We start from the raw sequence: 18,441 nt of genomic DNA, 5'->3' as shown, positions 1-18,441 counted from the left end.
CCTTCCACCTCAGCCTTCCAAGTTGCTGGAACTACAGGCATGCGCCACCACACCTGGCTAATTTTTTGATTTATTGTAGAGATGAGATCTCACCAAGTTACCCAAGCTGCTCTCAAACCCAAGGCTCAGGCAATCCTCTCACCTCCACCTCCCAAAGTGCTGGGATTACAGGTGTGAGCCACCACACCCAGCTCAAATTTTATGCAAGTCTTTTTTTTTAACTGATCTGACCTTTAGATATCTAGACAATTTGCCAACACTAGTTCAAGATATCAGACTCGCAGCTGGGCTCGGTGGCTCAGCCTGTAATCCCACGCCTTTGAGAGGCTGAGGTGAGTGGATTGCCTGAGCCCGCGGGTTCGAGACCAGCCTGGGCAACTCAGCAAGATGTAGTCTGTACAATAAATTTTTAAAAATTAGCCAGGCATGGTAGTGCACATCTGTAGTTCCAGCTATTTGGAAGGCTGAGGTGGAAGGATCGCTGGAGTCCAGCAGGTTGAGGCTGTGGTGGCCGTGAGAGTGCCACTGTACTCCAGCCTGGGCAATGGAGTAAGACTCCAACTCAAAAAAAAAAAAAAAAAAGATATCAGACTCGCAAAATAGGTAGACCAGATATTATTAGCATAGTCTCACTCATTATACTCTTATTATATGGCATCCAACTTGTTGAATATTCATAATAAAAAACATATTCTGTATTTCATCATGCTTTTTTGTATACAAGATTCCTTTGAAACAGAAGAGGGTAGGGAGAGAGAGATGTTGAAGAAGGGATAAAAGCAAGCCTTCATGGCATTCTAGTAAGTCTTAATCTTCAAGTGTCTAGTGGAGACGCTTAGACCTATTCATTATATTTTAATTGGAAGTCTTCAAATCTTTCTTATGAAAGCTCTAAGTATTATTATGAATAAAACCTCAGAATTGTTTTGTAGCTCTAAGATGGTTTTTTATGAGCCAGCCTCAATAGGCTAATTTACTTTTATTCAGGAGTTGGAAATATTCAGTGTTAAATGTATCTCATGCAAATTGGTGATCTTGTTACTATTTTAGCACTCTAAGAGGTGAGCATTATAGCCATTTGGGAGTAAGGTACTGTCTACCTCTCAGTGTACAATTTTGCAACCCTTTCCATATGGCTTGTGCTGAAAATTTTAATGTATGCCCTAAAGAGCAAATGTAGCATAAACTAGATTATGGTCCTTGGGCACAAGCTTTTCACTCACGTGCTGAATGCTAACTATGCTAAAGACTTAATTTTACTTTTTCATATATTTCTAAACTTGTTTTGCCCCCATGAAATGCTTTCATATGTGGCTCCCTGGAATTTTCCTCTGCTGCTTGATTTCTATGTGAATCAGTCTGAATTTAGATTCCATCACATGGATATATGAAAACGTCAGCAATGATCTCTTTTAGAAGTGCGTGAATGTGCAGACAAAGAATTAGGCAATGCCCCTGTTGCTGATTTCTTTCTACAGAATTTCTTTAAATTCAGCAGAATGGGTTCTAAGAGAGGAGGGGACCTGGAGGCTATTTTAGATTGCCTCGAGCTTCAGTGTGTCTAATTCTAGATCAGTAAGATCAGCATCTCCTGGGAATTTGTCAGAAATGCAAATTTCCTGGCCTTCCCAGACCTGTTGAATCAGAACCCCTAGTCCTCCAGGTGACTGCTGCTCCCTGAAAGCATGAAAAGCACTATTCTCACCTACTGCTGGGCTTACTGGAGGGCCTTGAACCATAATTTAAGAATCTGAGAACTTCAAGAAAAAACCATTTTTTGGAGTCAGGGTCTCACTCTGTTGCTCAGGCTAGACTATAGTGGCACGATCACAGCTCACCATATCCTTGACTTCCTGGGCTCAAGGTATCCTTGCACCTCAGCTTCCAAAGTAGCTGGGACTACTGGCGCGCCTGGCTAAATTATTTTTATTTTTTGTAGGGATGAAGTCTTGCTGTGTTGCCCAGGCTGGTCTCAAACTCCTGGGCTCAAGTGACCCTCTCGCCTTGGCCTCCCAAAGTGCTGGGATTACAGGTGTAAGCCACCGCACCTGGCCTTCAAGAAAACGTTCAGCCTCTTTAAGGCAGTATTGAATCTGTGGTTCAAACCTGATAGCTCTGTTGTGTTCTACAAAAATGTTTCCATCTTGGCCTTTTGCTCTTTCTGGCTACTTTGAAAATTATCTTTTTTGGTGATTGTGTCACTACTTAAAAATAAAAAGGAAGAAAAAAGTCCGAAATTACGACGCTGTATTGTTCAGGGTCAAGGTGACAACTGAGGCTAGAACTGACCTGCTTGGACTCAGCTCTCCTGACATAGGCTTCACGCCTAGCCTGGTCCCTTCTTCTGCTCTTACCAAGGTTGACTGCTTTCATTCTAAGGCAATACAATCTTGGGTGTGACTCCATGGGATATAGAGGAAAAATAAGCACTATTGGCCCCATTCTCTTCACTCTTACTCTCCAAAGTTAGTGTATGCTACACTCCTATCACAACTTCATGGCTGGCTATCCAAGGATCGTTTGGTAGAGTCGGTGTCATCTGTCGCCCTACCACCCTGAATGCATCCGATCTCATCTGGTAGAGTCATTGCATGAAGCAGAATTAATAAAGGAAAGAGGAATTTGTGGTCAAAAGGTTTGGGTTAGAATATTGGCAGCCCCTACTCTCTAGTTGTGTCTTCTTGAATAAGTCACTTAATTTCTCCTGAGTCTCTGAGGTTTTTTTTTAATGTCTAAAAATAGAGACAATTAATCTCATTCTTGCGAGGATTAAGTGATATTGTATGTGTAAAGTGTTAAGTGAGACTGAGATTAATTTTCTGCAGTGTGTGAATGTTGGGTGTTGTCTTTGTTCCAGGCCATCTTACCTGTTGTTTTCATTTCTATGAAGCTATCAGGGAATTAAAATGGGCTGGAATCCCAGAGACTTGGCATCGTGTCTTGACTATGTGAACACAACAGCCAGAAGGGACTAATTAAGACAACATGGACATATGTGTTTGCATTACTTCCATGTTTCTGAATTAATATGAGAAAAAGTGTGAATTCCCACCATTCTCCAGGCCAAGCACTGCACTCCCAAGTGCATTTATGTTCATATTCACTCCCTCCAGAGAGTGACATACATGCATGTGTGCAAATCTCAACTGCTGTCTTAAAACACTTTTGTTCAACAAAGAATGTAGAGTAGTGATGCTCGATTCTGGAGCATTTACAATCACTTGGGGAGCATTTGGAAAATACTGATGCACAGTCTCACCCCAGACCAACCAGGTTAAGAAAGTCTAGAGGTTGGAAGGCTGAGGCGGAAGGATCGCCGGAGCCCAGCAGGTCGAGGCTGCGGTGGCCGGGAGCGGCCATTGCACTCCAGTCTGGGTGACAGAGTGAGACTCCAACTCAAAAAAAAACAAAAAAAAAAGAAAGTCTAGAGGTGAGGCCAAGGAATCTGTATTTTTTTTAAATGGGGTTAAGACTCACGTGCCTATGATCATAGAATATCAAAGTTAGAAAGGGTCTTAGAAATCTTTTAGTTGAATGACATCATTTCCTGATAAAGAAATTTAGATCCAGAAAACTGAAGCTGCAAACCCAAAGCCAAAACCTACATCTCTTCACTTCATGTTGAATACTTTCTTCCTTGCGAAATTGCAGGACAGTTGATTTTCCCTTTGAAACTATGACTGGCATTTGCTACGATGAATGGCCGTTGCCACTCAATGTGGTTATCAACCCTGACTGCACATAGGAATCATCTGGGCAGCTTTAGAAATGCTGATTTCAAGTCCCTCCCCAGACAAATTAAACCAGAACCTCTGGGGTGGGACCCAGGTGTCAGTGGTTTTTTTCAAGCTCTTGGATTATTCCTATGGGCAGCCAAGATTGAGAACCACAAATGTCAAGTGATCATTATTGGGTTGGTCTTTCTTCTAGGTATAAATATTGACTCCTTAAATAGGAGCTACATAAAAGAGAAATTCCCTGGGCATCCAACTTTGAAGTATGTTTTATATAGTCTCCTGGTACATATATGAGGGAAAAAAGCAGCTTTCTTTGTTTTTATAGGGCAAATATCATGTCCCTTGGATGAATTGTTGAATTCCAGTATCTTTACAACTGAGTTTGCCTTTCTCCTGTTGTATCAGTGTAAAATCAAAGATGTGTTTAAAATCCTGCAAGGAAAATAAATAAAAATAAAATTCTGCAAGGACCCCAGCATCAAGCAAGCGGATAGTCTTATAAAGGAAATTAGCATGTAGCTTGTTGAGTGTAAACTGGTTTAGCTCCAGAATCTACATTTTGATCCAAAACTTACCCTCTGACTGTTATGTTCCTCCGACCCTTTGCGACCAGTTGCAGAGCATGAATCATAAGATACTAACCAGTTAAGATCTGGCTAGAATTTGTCAGTTTGACTGAAACTGACAGCCTATTTCCAGAAACTCACTGATCCCTGGTTGGCTTGCAGACATCTCCTCCCGGCTTTTCTGATTCTGGAGGGTACATCTAGGAGGACTGTGTTCCCAGTACCATCCTCTGATGGAATCCTCGTCTGTGCAGGAGCCCAGTATGGACCTCTTGATCTTTAGATCTTGCTTCTGTACCTCTTTAGCCCATGCTGAAGGATACATCTAAGCAGCTGTGCATCTACTTAGGTCTTTTACTTCAGTGCATTTGTTCCATACAAATCAGAGACAGTCAGACGCGAGGACACTTTACTCATAAACTGCATCATATGGCCCCTCCTACTTAATTTATATGGTCTTCTTTTCTACCACTTCCTAACAGCCCATACTGGTCAAGTCATCCTCTCTCTTAAACATCACGTGCTCATCCCACTTCCGTACTTGCAATGAGATTGCTGCCTCTCTCCCCTCACCTGAGGTTCACCTAAAGACTCACACCGTGACCTAGACCATTCTTCTGGTCAAGTTCCCTTGGGATTACGTCCTGGGTCCACTACTTTCCTGGTATTTGACTATGGGCAAGTTGCTTAACTGAACTCTGCCTCGGTTTCTTCATCTATATATTGGGCATCGTAATAGTACGTCTCATAGGGGTGCTGTAAAGATTATATGAGTTCTATGCATCAGGCACCTGGAACTGTGCCTGGCACATAGGAGGCACTCAACAAACGTTGACTATCAATTTTTGGCCAAGCTCACTTCACCAATTTCATTTTCCCTGAATTACAAGAACCATACTTCTTTCAACATTGCTACATTGGCTTTTACAGATGATTATCCAGATGGAAATCCAAAGAAGGAAACATTTCTTTCTCTTCTGCTTCTTCCTTTCTACTTTCTCTACCCCCCTCTGGCCCATCTTACCCCATCTCAAAGAAAACAAAATATAAATCTCCCTGGCTCCAGTAGCTCTATTTCATGTTTATGAAAGAAAATTTGACAATGGCTTGAGCTAAGTAGTAGTTTGTACAAGTACATTTATATGATCTTTTTATATTGTCCAGTGTTGTGATAAAAAAATTTAAACATATGTCCACAGGCAGGTAACTGTTTTTTATGATGTTAGTATTGGCATAGATAATTAGATAATCACATAATTACTGTATAGTTATTTCATTTCAGAGAACATGATTTGACCTGTATTATGATCATATGATAGCAAAGAACCAGTGTGTATGTATGTATGTGTGTGTGTGTGTGTGTGTGTATGTGTGTGTGTGTGTGTGTATGTGTATAAAATTAAACTTTTATTGCAGTGTACTTTTGAAAAAGTTGTAGCCAAATTTTTTGTTTCTTACTCAAGAAAATGGGCAAAGTGGGCATAAATAAGAACAGAGAACATCCTTAACCAATCTGAGAAATATATGCAATTCAGAAGGTAGAAATTATAATGATTACCTAATGGATACTTCGGGAAGGAGAAGCAACCAGAGGTCTTCCATCATCTCATATTGTGCTAGGCATTTTACATGGACAACTGTTCTATGAGATCGATACTATGCCCCTTTTATATATGAAGACGTGGAAGCTCAGATGGGGAAATAATTTGACTAAAGTCACACAGCTAGTAGAGTGACAAATCCGAGTTCAAACCAAGATCTGTGTAACTCAAAGCTCCTGCCTCCCTCAATCGCATAAAACAGAACAATTGTTCCATAAGGAAGCTTAACTTGCCCAGTTAAAAGTCAATTTTTAAAAGCCCAGTATAGTGGCTCATGCCTATAATCCCAGAAATTTGGGAGGCAGAGGCAAGAGGATCGACTGAGTCCAGTGGTTCAAGATCATCCTGAGCAACTTGGCAAGACTTCATCTCAACAATTAAAAAACAAAAATAGCTGGGTGTGGTGGTGCATGCCTGTGGTTCTAGCTATTTGGAAGGCTGAGGCGGAGGGATCGCCTGGGCCCAGCAGGTCGAGGCTGCGATAGCCATGAGCGACCACTGCACTCCAGCCTGGGTGAAAGAGTGAGACTCCGACTCAAAAGAAACAAGGTCAATTATAATAGCACTGCTCTGGATTCATATAGTGCATCTTTTCTTTAGAACTCTAAAACACTCAACAGTTTATTCTCATGACATATCCATGAGGCCAGGACGAGCAAGTATTATTTTACCAGATGTGGAATCTGGAAGAACAAAGAGATTCTGCCGTTTGTTCAAGGTCATAGAGTTAGCAGCAAAAGAAAATTAAAATGCAAGTCTTCAGATGCCCAACCCAATACCTATCTCCATTAAAAATGGCTGCCTCTCATCAAGTTTACATTAAATCAGATTCTTTAAGTAATAAGCCATGTGTGTGTGCAATAATAATAATATCTGCCTTTGTTGAGGACCTACCATGTGCCGAGCTCTTCCCATGTATTATCTCTAATGCTCATGACCCTGTAAAGACTTAGATGATGTAGCTGACATGCTCAGGGCCACAAAGTGATGTGAGAAAGCTCTGTGGTATTCAAATTCAGGCATTTCTAGCTTTAAAATCCAGATTTTTTTCCTTTAAGCCACACCAATATGGATATAAAATACCATCCTCAAGTCCAAGACAGAATATAGGTAACAGTCACTACTATAAAATCCTACTCTAATAAGAGACTTATGGCAGTGCTTCACGTTGTTGTGGAAGATTAAACGAATAAATTCATAAAAGGTGCTCTAGACCAGTACCTGCTACCCTGTGAGAGTTCAGCAAACGATAATAATGATGAATGGAACTGTTTGAAAGGCATTTGACATATTTCTCATTAGATTTGATTCTACCAAACTACCTGCACACGTGTATCCTTATGCCAAAATAGCCTTCTCTGCTTCATCAGGTGTTACCTACATAGAAGCAGATACTATCAACCAAAAACACTAACACATAATTACCTAACCGACTGATTCTGTGCTGAGCTAACTTCTGGGAAAGATTCAGGAATATGAGCCATGGTTCTTGCCCTTAATTCCAATGTCAAATGTAGTTGAAAAGGCTAAAAGGAAATAACAATGTAAGAAATTTTTTTTTCAGGAAACAGAAATTATTTAAATAATTTTATTTAGCTCCTCACTCACAGTGGGCATGAAGATATATATATATGGAATGAATGTGTGCTAAATTACTGGCATAGACTGACACATCAGAGAGGCAGGAGGAGAATTGAAATAATGTCGTCCCAGAAAGCAGGGAGGGAATTTGCAGGAGTGAGTGATTAGTGAACATGAAGATGATCAGATTTGGCAATTAACCTATTTACTGATAAATTTCAAGAGCGTAGATAAAAGCAAGACAGCATGACAGTGGTATTTCTGCCAGGGCATTTGTACAAAGCTCATTTCTGAGGCCAACTCCACACCCCATTAGTGGGTGCCTCACTTGTACTCAGGCTTCCATCTGATTCCCCAAACTCTTCTGTGGTGGAATCTCCTTTTCTCATTATTTTGACCACTTCAGTGGCTTGCCACATGAGTTTCAGAACAATTCTTTTAAAAATGCTCTTTCTCCGCCTCCCTCTATAAGCTCTCTAAGTACGGTCACCATTTGAGTTGCAGCTATTTCAAGGTTTTATTGCAGTCATAAAAATTGTCATCATATCGAGCTCTAAAATGACTGTGGCAATGCGTGGTAATTACATTTCATTAGAATTCCTAGTATGCTTGCCACTAAGAAGATTTTCAAAACCTCTGGCTAATTACTTTATCTAATAGGGTCTATGACTTTTTTGAAGGGTCTATGGTAGAGAAAATAATTGGCATTTGTGTTAGTGGCTCTTGCTTTAGCCAAGTATGTGTGTAGAAATGTGAATATATGTAGTGTGTACGGATATGTGCGTGTGTGTGTGTTTGTATGAATACACAGACATGAATACACATATGTATATTTGACTTTGTAGAATATAGCATCACTGCCAAGGACATGCCAGATAGCCAGTGTGGTTAAATTAAACTACTCAGGAAGGAAACACCCTTTCCCTTCATCTTGATCCCATAGGAAATCAACAGGGAATTTGGCTAATGGGAAGACTCAGCTAGGATTCCAAATAGCCTAAGTCACTGAAACATCTGCCTACACCTTTGTGTTCTACAGGAATCTACTTGTACCCTCAGCTCCTCCAAGCCAAAAGCAAACAACAAAACAGGCAGAATTTTTTTAATACATTGTGATTATAAAACTACAGATCTTCACTACAGTCAGTGCTTTAAAAATTAGCATTGGCACTAAAGTTGATATACATTGGAACCACCATTAGACTTTAGACCATTATTTTTCAAGAATAAAATTAACAACACATTCCTATCAGATAGAAGATAAAGCTCTTCTCAAGCCTCTACTTGGCTGTGGACTATGAATCCACTGGCCAATTATTTTGCTACTCTAGGCACTGGATAGTCAATTCTTCATTTTTAAAACTTGAGGTAGAGATTATCCAGGTAGATGGATAAGCCTTAAACCATTTGGATTTAAGACAGACATAGATATAGATAGACTCTTTTTTTTTTTTTTTTTTTTTAGTTGGAGTCTTACTCTGTCGCCCAGACTGGAGTGCATAGCCGCTTCCAGCCACCGCAGCCTCAACCTGCTGGGCTCCGGCGATCCTTCCGCCTCAGCCTTCCGAGTAGCCAGAATTACAGGCATGCGCTACCACGCCCGGTTGATTTTTTGATTTATTGTAGAGATGAGGTTAGATAGACTCTTAAGCACCACTAATTCCCAAACTTCTTGAAGCTTGAAAAGTCATTTCAGTGACACTTTTCACCAGAAAGAATTTTAGATGGGATATAGTTATTTCTTAATGGAGTTGTTTCTCAGTGTCTGAGAACCTTTTTAAGAATTTCATGGCACTTTAAGCTAATTGGATGTATCTGTGAGTGCCACAAGCCCAGGCCTAGAAACCACTGGTCTGCATATTAACTGGCAAAACCATGAACAGGCCACGTGCGGTTTTCAGCTAAGTCTAAGTTCTGTCATTTGTCAACTAACTGTGGAGAGAGAAGGGGGAGAACTGGCTAAGTTTAAATAAAGCACATAGAGCCGGGTTCGGTGGCTCAGCCTGTAATCCCGAGCATTTGGGAGGCTGAGGTGAGTGAATTGCCTGAGCCCACGGGTTCGAGACCTGCCTGGGCAGGCGAGACCTCATCTCTACAATAAATCAAAAAATGAGCCGGGCATGGTAGCACGCGCCTGTAGTTCCAGCTACTTGGAAGGCTGAGGTGGAAGGATCGCCGGAGCCCAGGAGGTCGAGGCTGCGGTGGCTGGGAGCGGCCACCGCACTCCAGTCTGGGCGACAGTGAGACTCCAACTCAAAAATAAAATAAAGTAAAATAAAGCATATAGTCCCACTCACATAGATGTGCTGATAGATCCATGAAACTCGAGTCATTTTCTGACCTGGTTACACCCATACATTTCTAGACACAGTTGGCTTTGCACATACCACTACAGCAAACACATGTATACCTCATAACCCATGCATCTGATCTACTTAGACCTAAAGATATTCCTTATGTCTTTCCCACAGGATCCAGCTGCAAAGAGGGCCACTAAGCAGTTGCTAATATGAAGCATTGGCTCTTAACCCCAACCGCATATTAGAATCATCTGGGAAGCTTCTGTGAATCCCAATGTCCAGCCAAGTTTGAGAACCACTCATCTGACTTAACTCCCTTTGTTTAACCAAACCTACTTCATACTTTTTTAGTTAAGTCATCTCTAACTTAGTCCTTAGATTATTGGTGTTTGTGATACCTTTCTTGGCTTTGTAAATACAGTCCACCCTCCATATCTGTGGATTCTGCATCCTAGGTTCTGCATCCATGGATTCAACCAACAGTTGATTGAAAATATTGTTTTTAAAAGGATGGTTTCATCTGTACTGAACATGTAGATTTCTCCTTGTCATTATTCCCTAAACAATATAACAACTATTTACATTCCATTTACAGTGTATTAGGTATTATAAGTAATCTAGGGATAAAGTATACGGGAGGATGTATGCAGGTTATATGCAAATACTACACCATTTTATATCAGGGACTTGACTTTTTTTAGTTAAGTCATCTGCGGGTTTTGGTATCCACGGACATCCTGAAACCAATCCCCTGTGGATAGCGAGGAATGACTATCGTTAGTTGCCTGTCTCTTCAACGCCCGATTCTCTGGATAAAGATGTTATACTTTTAAGACATTCTAGCCAAGCCACAAAAGATTGTAACCTGATATGGCTTGAAATAACCAAATTCAGTAGCACCAAGAGGATAGGGGACTAAAGCAAAGTCATAGAATAAATCCTATGTATCTGAGATTTGGAAACTATACAATAGAAACCCAAAAGCAGTTCTGATAATTCAGCATGTATTGAAGACATACAACTACCTTAAGTAAGAGGAAAAAAAGACATGATTCTACATCTTGGTTCATTGTGAATGGTCATAGGCCATTTTGTACACGAATGTCACTTGTCTACTGACAAAGCCATCTGGAACCTTTGGTCAAACTTCATCTTGCACTTTATAACCAAGATGTCATCCAAAGTATGGTACCAGACAGCAGGGGGATATAAGATCATTTTAAATGGTGTGTAAAAGAGCATCTTTTACTTAATAATTATTTATTTATTTTAATGTATTTTAAAATACATAAGTGGCACACAAACACATAATTTTACAGTGCAGATGTTGTTGTATTGGTCCTAGTTTAAAAATGATTCCCACCGGGCATGGTGCTTCACATCTGTAATCCCAGCACTTTGGGAGGCCAAGGTGGGTGAATCACTTGAGCCCAGGAGTTCGAGACCAGCCTGGGCAACATAGTGAGACCTCATTGCTACAAAAAATGGTGGTGACTGCCTGTAACCCCATCAACTAAGAAGGCTGAGGTAGAAGGATCACCTGAGTCCAGGAGGTCAAGGCTGCAGTGAACCGGGGTCATGTCACTACACTCCATATATATTTATATGTATATTTAAAATGCACCATTTAAATAAAAGTATTGGTAAATAATAATTGAACAGGTGATAGTCCTATATAGAAAGAAAAAAACAAAAGCTTGATAACACTGTATTTTAGCTTATTGTAACAACTGTGGTCAACTTAAAATTAAATATTCTTCCTGCCTCCCAAATTAAGTTTTTAGGGAAGAGAAAGGGGAAAAAAAATGTAAAAATTATTAGATCTTTAAATAAGATGTGGAAGATACCATGAAATGGCCCCCAGGGCAAGGGGTTACTATTTCAGCCAGGCTGACATTCAAGACCTGTAAGGACACTTCCTGGTGCAGTGTCATATTTATTCGGAAGGGAATCTCCAGTCACCTGTAGCAGGCTTGATAGGAAGCTCAAACTGAAAGTCATTGTGTGTGTGTGTGTGTTGGGAAGGTGAACCCATCTCTCCTAGGAGCTTGCCCATGCTCTGCAAAGTTTGCAGAAGTTTGCAGATGGATAAGAAAAGACACAGAAGGAAACTTGACAAGTTTGCTAATGTCTGGGTACAGGAGAGTTGGCTCACCCTGTGATGGGCTCTGATTAAACTCATCCCTGTCTTCCTCACGTGCCATTCTTCCCTGGCTCACATTAGGATTCAGGAGCAGAGAACAAAGCAGCCATGTTTGTTTTTCCAGAGCCAGAGGGGTCTGGTGAACGCAGCCCTGACAGCTGTGCTCTGTGTCGTGGTGAACTAAGGGCTTTTGCATGTTTCATTCAAGACTGTTTAGTCTGCAATGCTGAGGCTACATATATCAATTGTGGTGCCTAGCATCATTGAGGTCGTTTGATTTCTAGTGGTTTCTTGTCATCTATATTTGCCTACAGAAAGAAATAAGTGATAGAACTGAGAGTTGAGTTATTGCAGGGTCACTTAAAAGCTTGCCTTTCTTTATTCACTTTATTCAATGGTATTACCAGTTCTGCTAAAAAAAAAGAAAAGAAAAGAAAAGAAAGAAAGGAAGGAAGGAAGGAAGAACGAAAAAGGAAAAATCTCATACAGCAGCCCTTAACAAATAACACCTGGATCAGCATTAGTAAACGGCTTTCACGTTGGCTTTTGCAGAAGTGGCAGTGCATTGAGGATCCATCTGGCAAGCTTCGAATTCACAAGTGCAAAGGACCCAGCGACCTGCTCACCGTCCGGCAGAGCACGCGTAACCTCTACTCTCGTGGCTTCCATGACAAGGACAAAGAGTGCAGTTGCAGGGAGCCTGGTTATCGCGCCAGCAGAAGCCAGAGGAAGAGTCAGAGGCAGTTCCTGAGAAACCAGGGGACTCCAAGTAAGCCACACTTTTGTGACCACCTCAATGGCAGGCCCAGGCCTTTGGGAATGGATGGTAGAGAGACAAAAGGGTTGCTCTTTCTACATTTTAGATATTATCAATGCAGTTTGGGGGCTGAAAGCAAAGCATTTTATTTACAATAGGAACACTAAGATCAATTTGAAATTTTGCTTTGTAAACATTTTCACTTAAGCCTAGAATGAAAATATAGTGAGTAAAAGCACCAGATGCAAAACATATGCACACATAAGTAGCTTCTAAAGCAGTTATTGCAAAGGGTAAAGGGTATGGTTTAGGTCAGTTTTATTTTACCTTAATGCTGATGTCCTGATGTGTCTGCCTTAAGTTGCTTTAAGAAAATAATAAGTCTGAGATTTCAATGTGCGCTTTTAATTTAAAAGGAAAGGCATCAATACTTTTTTAAGGTGTATATTTAACCTATGTTTTAGGACAATATATGTATTTGTCAAATCGTTGGATCTTGTTGACTAGCAGGATCAAGCTAGTTGAATTCAGTATGGAAAGCACTGCCTAGTGTTTTCTTCACAAAATCTCTTATCAGGCAGCTAGGAGAAACCTATGATTATATAATTGTGAAAACCCGCAGGCTTCCACAAAAGAATGACTCTAGTGCCATCTAGTGGAGTAATATGAGAAGAGACTCAATGCTGTGGTGATTCCTTTCTATGCTGGTTTGGAAATAAGCAATATGGGGGGGGACCCAAAAAACCTGGAATTTATTTATTTAAAAGTGTGTATTTATTCTTACATGTTTAAACTTTAGTCACCTTCAAAGTACTCTTCATTTGATGCAATACACCTATCGAGATGCTTTTTCCACTGCTCAAAACAGTTTTTGAATTTGTCAGTTTTGATGCCTTTTAGTGCTTCTGCTGTTTTTGTTTCACCTCTTCCCCATTGGCAAAACGTTTCACTTTGGGAAAGATCGGGTGAATAGGGAGGGTGGGGTACGGGGATCATGCCGTTTGGGGTCAAAAACTGCTGAACACGCAGAACGGTGTGCTTGTAAATCACCCATTATGAAATGGGCAAATGCGTTGAAAGAATCTCAAAAAAAAGTGCGCTAAAGCCAAACTTAGCCTCTTACAATAATGGTAGCTGGTACACTGATGCCGCTGGGTTCCTGGAACACTCACCTAACGGGAAGCCTGTACGACGAAGGGCCTGCCCTCCAAAAAGATAATTCCAGTTTATTTGGGGGGGGAGTCCCCCTCGTGCATTAAATTCAATTATTGGTCTAAGATTTGGAAATCAGATCATCCTCTAGAACAATGAAAGTCCTTAGAATAGGCACTTTTACTCTGGATTCCACAATATGGGCTTTAGGGTCATGAGCCCCTGATATTTGATCCAAAATTGTAAGTATACAAGTATTCTATGTGTATATGCACATTTTCTTAAAGTCAACACTTTAAAACAAACTTTTAAAGGATCCATAAGCCAAAAGGCTAAGAACCAAGAGACAGAAACAAACCTGAGATAAAAGTCCCAGTTTAAAAACTCATACAAGGATAGCAAATTGAAAATCAGCAAGGGACGAGGACCCCACTCATACTTCTTAATCCAAAGCTGATCACCAACATTCAGCTTAGCCATTGGAGCACACGACAACCCCCCTTATTTCCGGAAAGTTAGACATCATTTCCCAGCTACTGACCATCAAGCATATCGAGTTTTCAACGTTAGGCACAAACTGAAGCCTAGAGCAACTTTTCAAACCATTTGGAATCTTGTGTATTTGCAAGCAGGAGATGATTCTCCCCCTCTCTGTAAGGGTGGAACTCAAGCACTCTCAGTGACTTCCAAACTGTAACAGAGGCTGCTACCTCATCTGAAGCTGCAAGGGTCCTGCAGAGAGCTGTCTCAGAATGGCAGTTTTGATTCCACAGCCAGTGTGCACCCTTCTACCTATTTCAGCAGCAGGCTGCAGAGATAAGACCAGATAAGTTTGCCTTCATAAAGCCTGAGTGCATCTGATGAACAGTTTGCCTTCATTAAAGCCTGAGTGCATATCAGTGTTTGCACGTTAAAGTTCTCATCCAGCACAGATGAGCTCTTGAGAAGGTACCAAAGTCACCAGAAAACATGCTCCTCCCTCCCATTCCCCACCTTACCCTACCTCTTCCAAGTATGAAAAGTCAGTTGGAGGCCAGGCACTATGGCTCACACCTATAATCCCAGCACTTAGAGAGCCTGAGGTGGGAGGATCACTTGAGGCCAGGAGTTTAAGACCAGCCTGGGCAACACAGTGAGACCATGTCTCCACAAAAAAAAGTTTTTTAATTAGCTAGGCATGGTGGTGCACCTATAATCACAGCTACACTAGAGGATGAGGTGGAAGGATCACTTGAGCCAGGAGTTCAAGGTTACAATGACCTATGATTATGCCACTGTGCTCCAGCCTAGGTGACAAAGCACGACCCTGTCACAAAGAGAAAAAAGAAAAGGCAATCATATGATAAAAGCATTAGCAAAACTGAACTTTTCTTAAAGCAGCCCGATGCAGTAGTAAGACTTTGTTATATGAGAGATTACAGTTTTAGTTCCATAACCTTGTAAAACGTATGAACTCCTATGGCTTCAGTTTTCTCATCCATAAAGTAAGAGTGATATCACCCAGGTCATGAGCCTGTTCTGACAACCTGATATTTTTTTATTAAGGGTTTTATAATAATACCGGTCGCTCAAGACTGTGGATTAGAGATAAATATAAGGCATGTAATACAGAGCAAAAACTCAGTAAAGGATATAGCCATTATTATTAACACCATAATGGTGAATATAGTTTTATCCCAACTGCCCTAGCAATTCACATCGAAAACTAAATGTAGACGTTCACAGCCTGCCCTAAGTAGAAAGGATCCGAAAGATCACTCAGACCTGCCCCCTCACTTGAGGAAAGAAGGACTGGAGGCCCAGAGAAGTGTGTCATTCATCACACTGCCATGCATCGGCACCGTCAGGACAAGAACTCAACCTCTGGCACCGTGAACTTTACTGGCCGTCCATAGCACCACGATGCCTCTCAGCGAGGCGCCATGCACCACTTGCCCCTCCAAGATCCTCCCAGTGCCAGATGATCATTTTCTTCCCTCCTACACCGCATCAGCACATCCGCATTAACCTATCTTCCCTTATTTCCAGAGTACAAGCCCAGATTTGTCCATACCCGGCAGACACGTTCCTTGTCCGTCGAATTTGAAGGCGAAATATACGACATAAATCTGGAAGAAGAAGAATTGCAGGTGTTGCAACCAAGAAACATTGCCAAGCGTCAGGATGAAGGCCACCGGGGGCCAGGAGGTCTCCAGGCTTCCAGGGGTGGCAACAGGAATGGGATGTTGGCAGATGGCAGCAACGCGGTGGGCCCGCCCGCCACGGTCCGGGTGACACACAAGTAAGGAGGTGTTAGGGGCTCACTGGGGTTGGATTCGGTGTTAGCCCCCTGCCTCTGCCATATTGCCACCATTTTGCACTTTGCAAAAAGTTGTATCCCTCGGCAATTCAGTGCCTGAGGGCTGGCCTACGTGGCAGCTGGGGGTTAAAGAAGCCATAGGAGTTCAAATAGTCATTAACTTGGACGTGTGCTTTGGGTTTGATTTCACATTAAGGTTGATCTGCTGGAAATCCAGCCAAAGTAATTCTGTCACATCTTGACTTAGCAGGCGTGGAGTATGTGCCCCTGAGCAATTACCTTTGTAGGCGGCTAGGAAACAGATGGAAGCAATTTCAGAGGCCGGTAGAGGCTCTTCCATGCTTCATGGTCACTGTCGCTTAGAGTAGTCGTACAGTCGCGGCCTCAGAAATGGAACACAGCCCAAGGAGGACAGTGAGTTCCAGAGAAGTTTCCAGGAAGATGGTGTAGGTTAGGAATGAATGTAAGATGTGGAAACACTTAACCTGTCCCAGATCTTAGAGAGGGCCTTGGAGGTCATAGAGACAGGGTAGGGAGGTAACACCCTCCTGGCTTTAATGGGCTCACATGGTTCTTTGGCTCCTTCCAAAACCTAATTACTCTCTTAGTAGAGGAATTTTGTTCCTGAACTTATTACAAAGATTTTTGTTTTTTCCTTAATTTTATCATGTTGGGGAGATCGTGCACCGTGAGCTCTGCCAGGATTTTAATGTCTGGGACTGTCCTGTGCCTGTAGTTTTTACAGTTATATGCTAAGAAGTTGAGACCAAAATTGATTTCCCTTGCACTACGGATTGACCCATATCTCATCTGTTCTCCATCCTTTGGGGCTATTTCTTTGCTTCAAAACTGAATGGAGGGCCAAGCATGGAGACTCATGCTTGTAGTCTCAGTACTTTGGGAGGCCAAGGTGGGAGGATTGCTTGCCCCAGAGTTTGAGACCTGCCTGGGCAATATAGCAAAACCTCATCTCTACAAAAAATAAAAAATTTAGCCAGGCATGGTGGTGTACACCTATAGAGTCCCAGTTATCCAGGAGGCTGAGGTGAAAAGATCACCTGAGCCCAGGAGGTTGAGTCTGTGGTGAGCTGTGACTGTGCCAGTGCACTCCAGCCTGGGTGTAAGGAGTAAGATCCTGACTCAAAAACGAGCAAACAAACTTAATAGTATACTTAAGGCAAACTCTCTTTAATAAAATGAATGGAATAAATATTCCTCTTCTGACTGCATTTTTTCAAACAAGCCATTTGTATCATGTCTATAAAAATCTCCTTTTTCTATGTAGATTTGAAATGGAATCTTTTGCCAGGATCTGTTCATAGGAATGTGAATTTCATAGTGATGATCTTAGTCACAAAGATGTGATACCATCCTTTGCCCACACTAGTCACCAGGACACATTCCCAGTGACCCTTGTCTTGGATCTGCTACACACTGACTGCTTGAACCTACCTTAAGGACGTAAAAAGTTCTCTTTGCTATCTTTCATATTTTCTAATATTAGAATACAAACCTGTTGCTTGTGTTTTTTGTTTTTTTTCACAGGTGCTTTATTCTTCCCAATGACACAATCCATTGTGAGAGAGAACTGTATCAATCAGCCCGAGCCTGGAAGGACCACAAGGCATACATTGATAAAGAGGTGAGCTGTGGCTGATTGATCGCCGGGTTTACTCCAAACTGAGACTCAGCCTGCTGGCCCTGCTCTGTCTGCTGCAATGTACCATGTGTACACGTCATCTTTTTTTATACTCACATGAAAAATAGAAAAACACCAAGGCATTTTTTTCTCCAGTGAGTGAGGGATAGTCCTGCTGAAAACAAAATAGAGTGTGAGAAGAGAGTGGGGAATCAACTCAATGGCCTTTTGAAATTCCTGTGAGAAAACGATTCAGTTATAAAAGAGGCATCTGTGGGTGTTTATGTCTAACACATTGGTTAGAATATAGAGGTGGACATATTCTATGCCCAAGTGTTTCCAAGTTAATTATCATCCCAAAAGAATAGTTATTTTTATGGAATGAGGTGAAAAGAAAGATACTTGGTAAAGGAAATCCTGATTATTATTTTTTTATTATTATTATTTTTTGAGTTGGGGTCTTACTTGATCATCCAGGCTGGAGTGCAATGGCACAATCATGGCTCACCCCAGCCTCGAGCTCCTGGGCTCAGGCAATCCTTCCACCTCAGCCCCCTAAGTAACTGAGCCAGCAGGCGTGCACCACCACTTCTCCCTAATTTTTTCATTTTTTATTTTTATTTTTTTGAGTTGGAGTCTCACTCTGTCACCCAGATTGGAGTGCAG

General features: G+C 41.5%; 1 protein-coding gene across 1 annotated transcript in view; it reads left to right on the top strand.

Moving 5' to 3' along the window:
• Positions 1 to 18,441, top strand: part of SULF1 (sulfatase 1) — a 161,750-nt gene that overhangs the window by 115,710 nt on the left and 27,599 nt on the right. Inside the window, exons 13-15 of the mRNA XM_021709989.1 lie at positions 12,481 to 12,697; positions 15,866 to 16,118; positions 17,682 to 17,778. Of these exons, the coding sequence (XP_021565664.1) occupies positions 12,481 to 12,697; positions 15,866 to 16,118; positions 17,682 to 17,778 (567 nt within the window). The remainder of the gene's footprint in view (positions 1 to 12,480; positions 12,698 to 15,865; positions 16,119 to 17,681; positions 17,779 to 18,441) is intronic.

The sequence above is a fragment of the Carlito syrichta genome, unplaced genomic scaffold, assembly GCF_000164805.1.
Source record: "Carlito syrichta isolate Samal-C Ts95f unplaced genomic scaffold, Tarsius_syrichta-2.0.1 Scaffold287855, whole genome shotgun sequence".
In the NCBI taxonomy this organism is placed as follows: Eukaryota; Metazoa; Chordata; class Mammalia; order Primates; family Tarsiidae; genus Carlito; species Carlito syrichta.
This window is presented reverse-complemented; position numbering and strand designations above follow the sequence as displayed.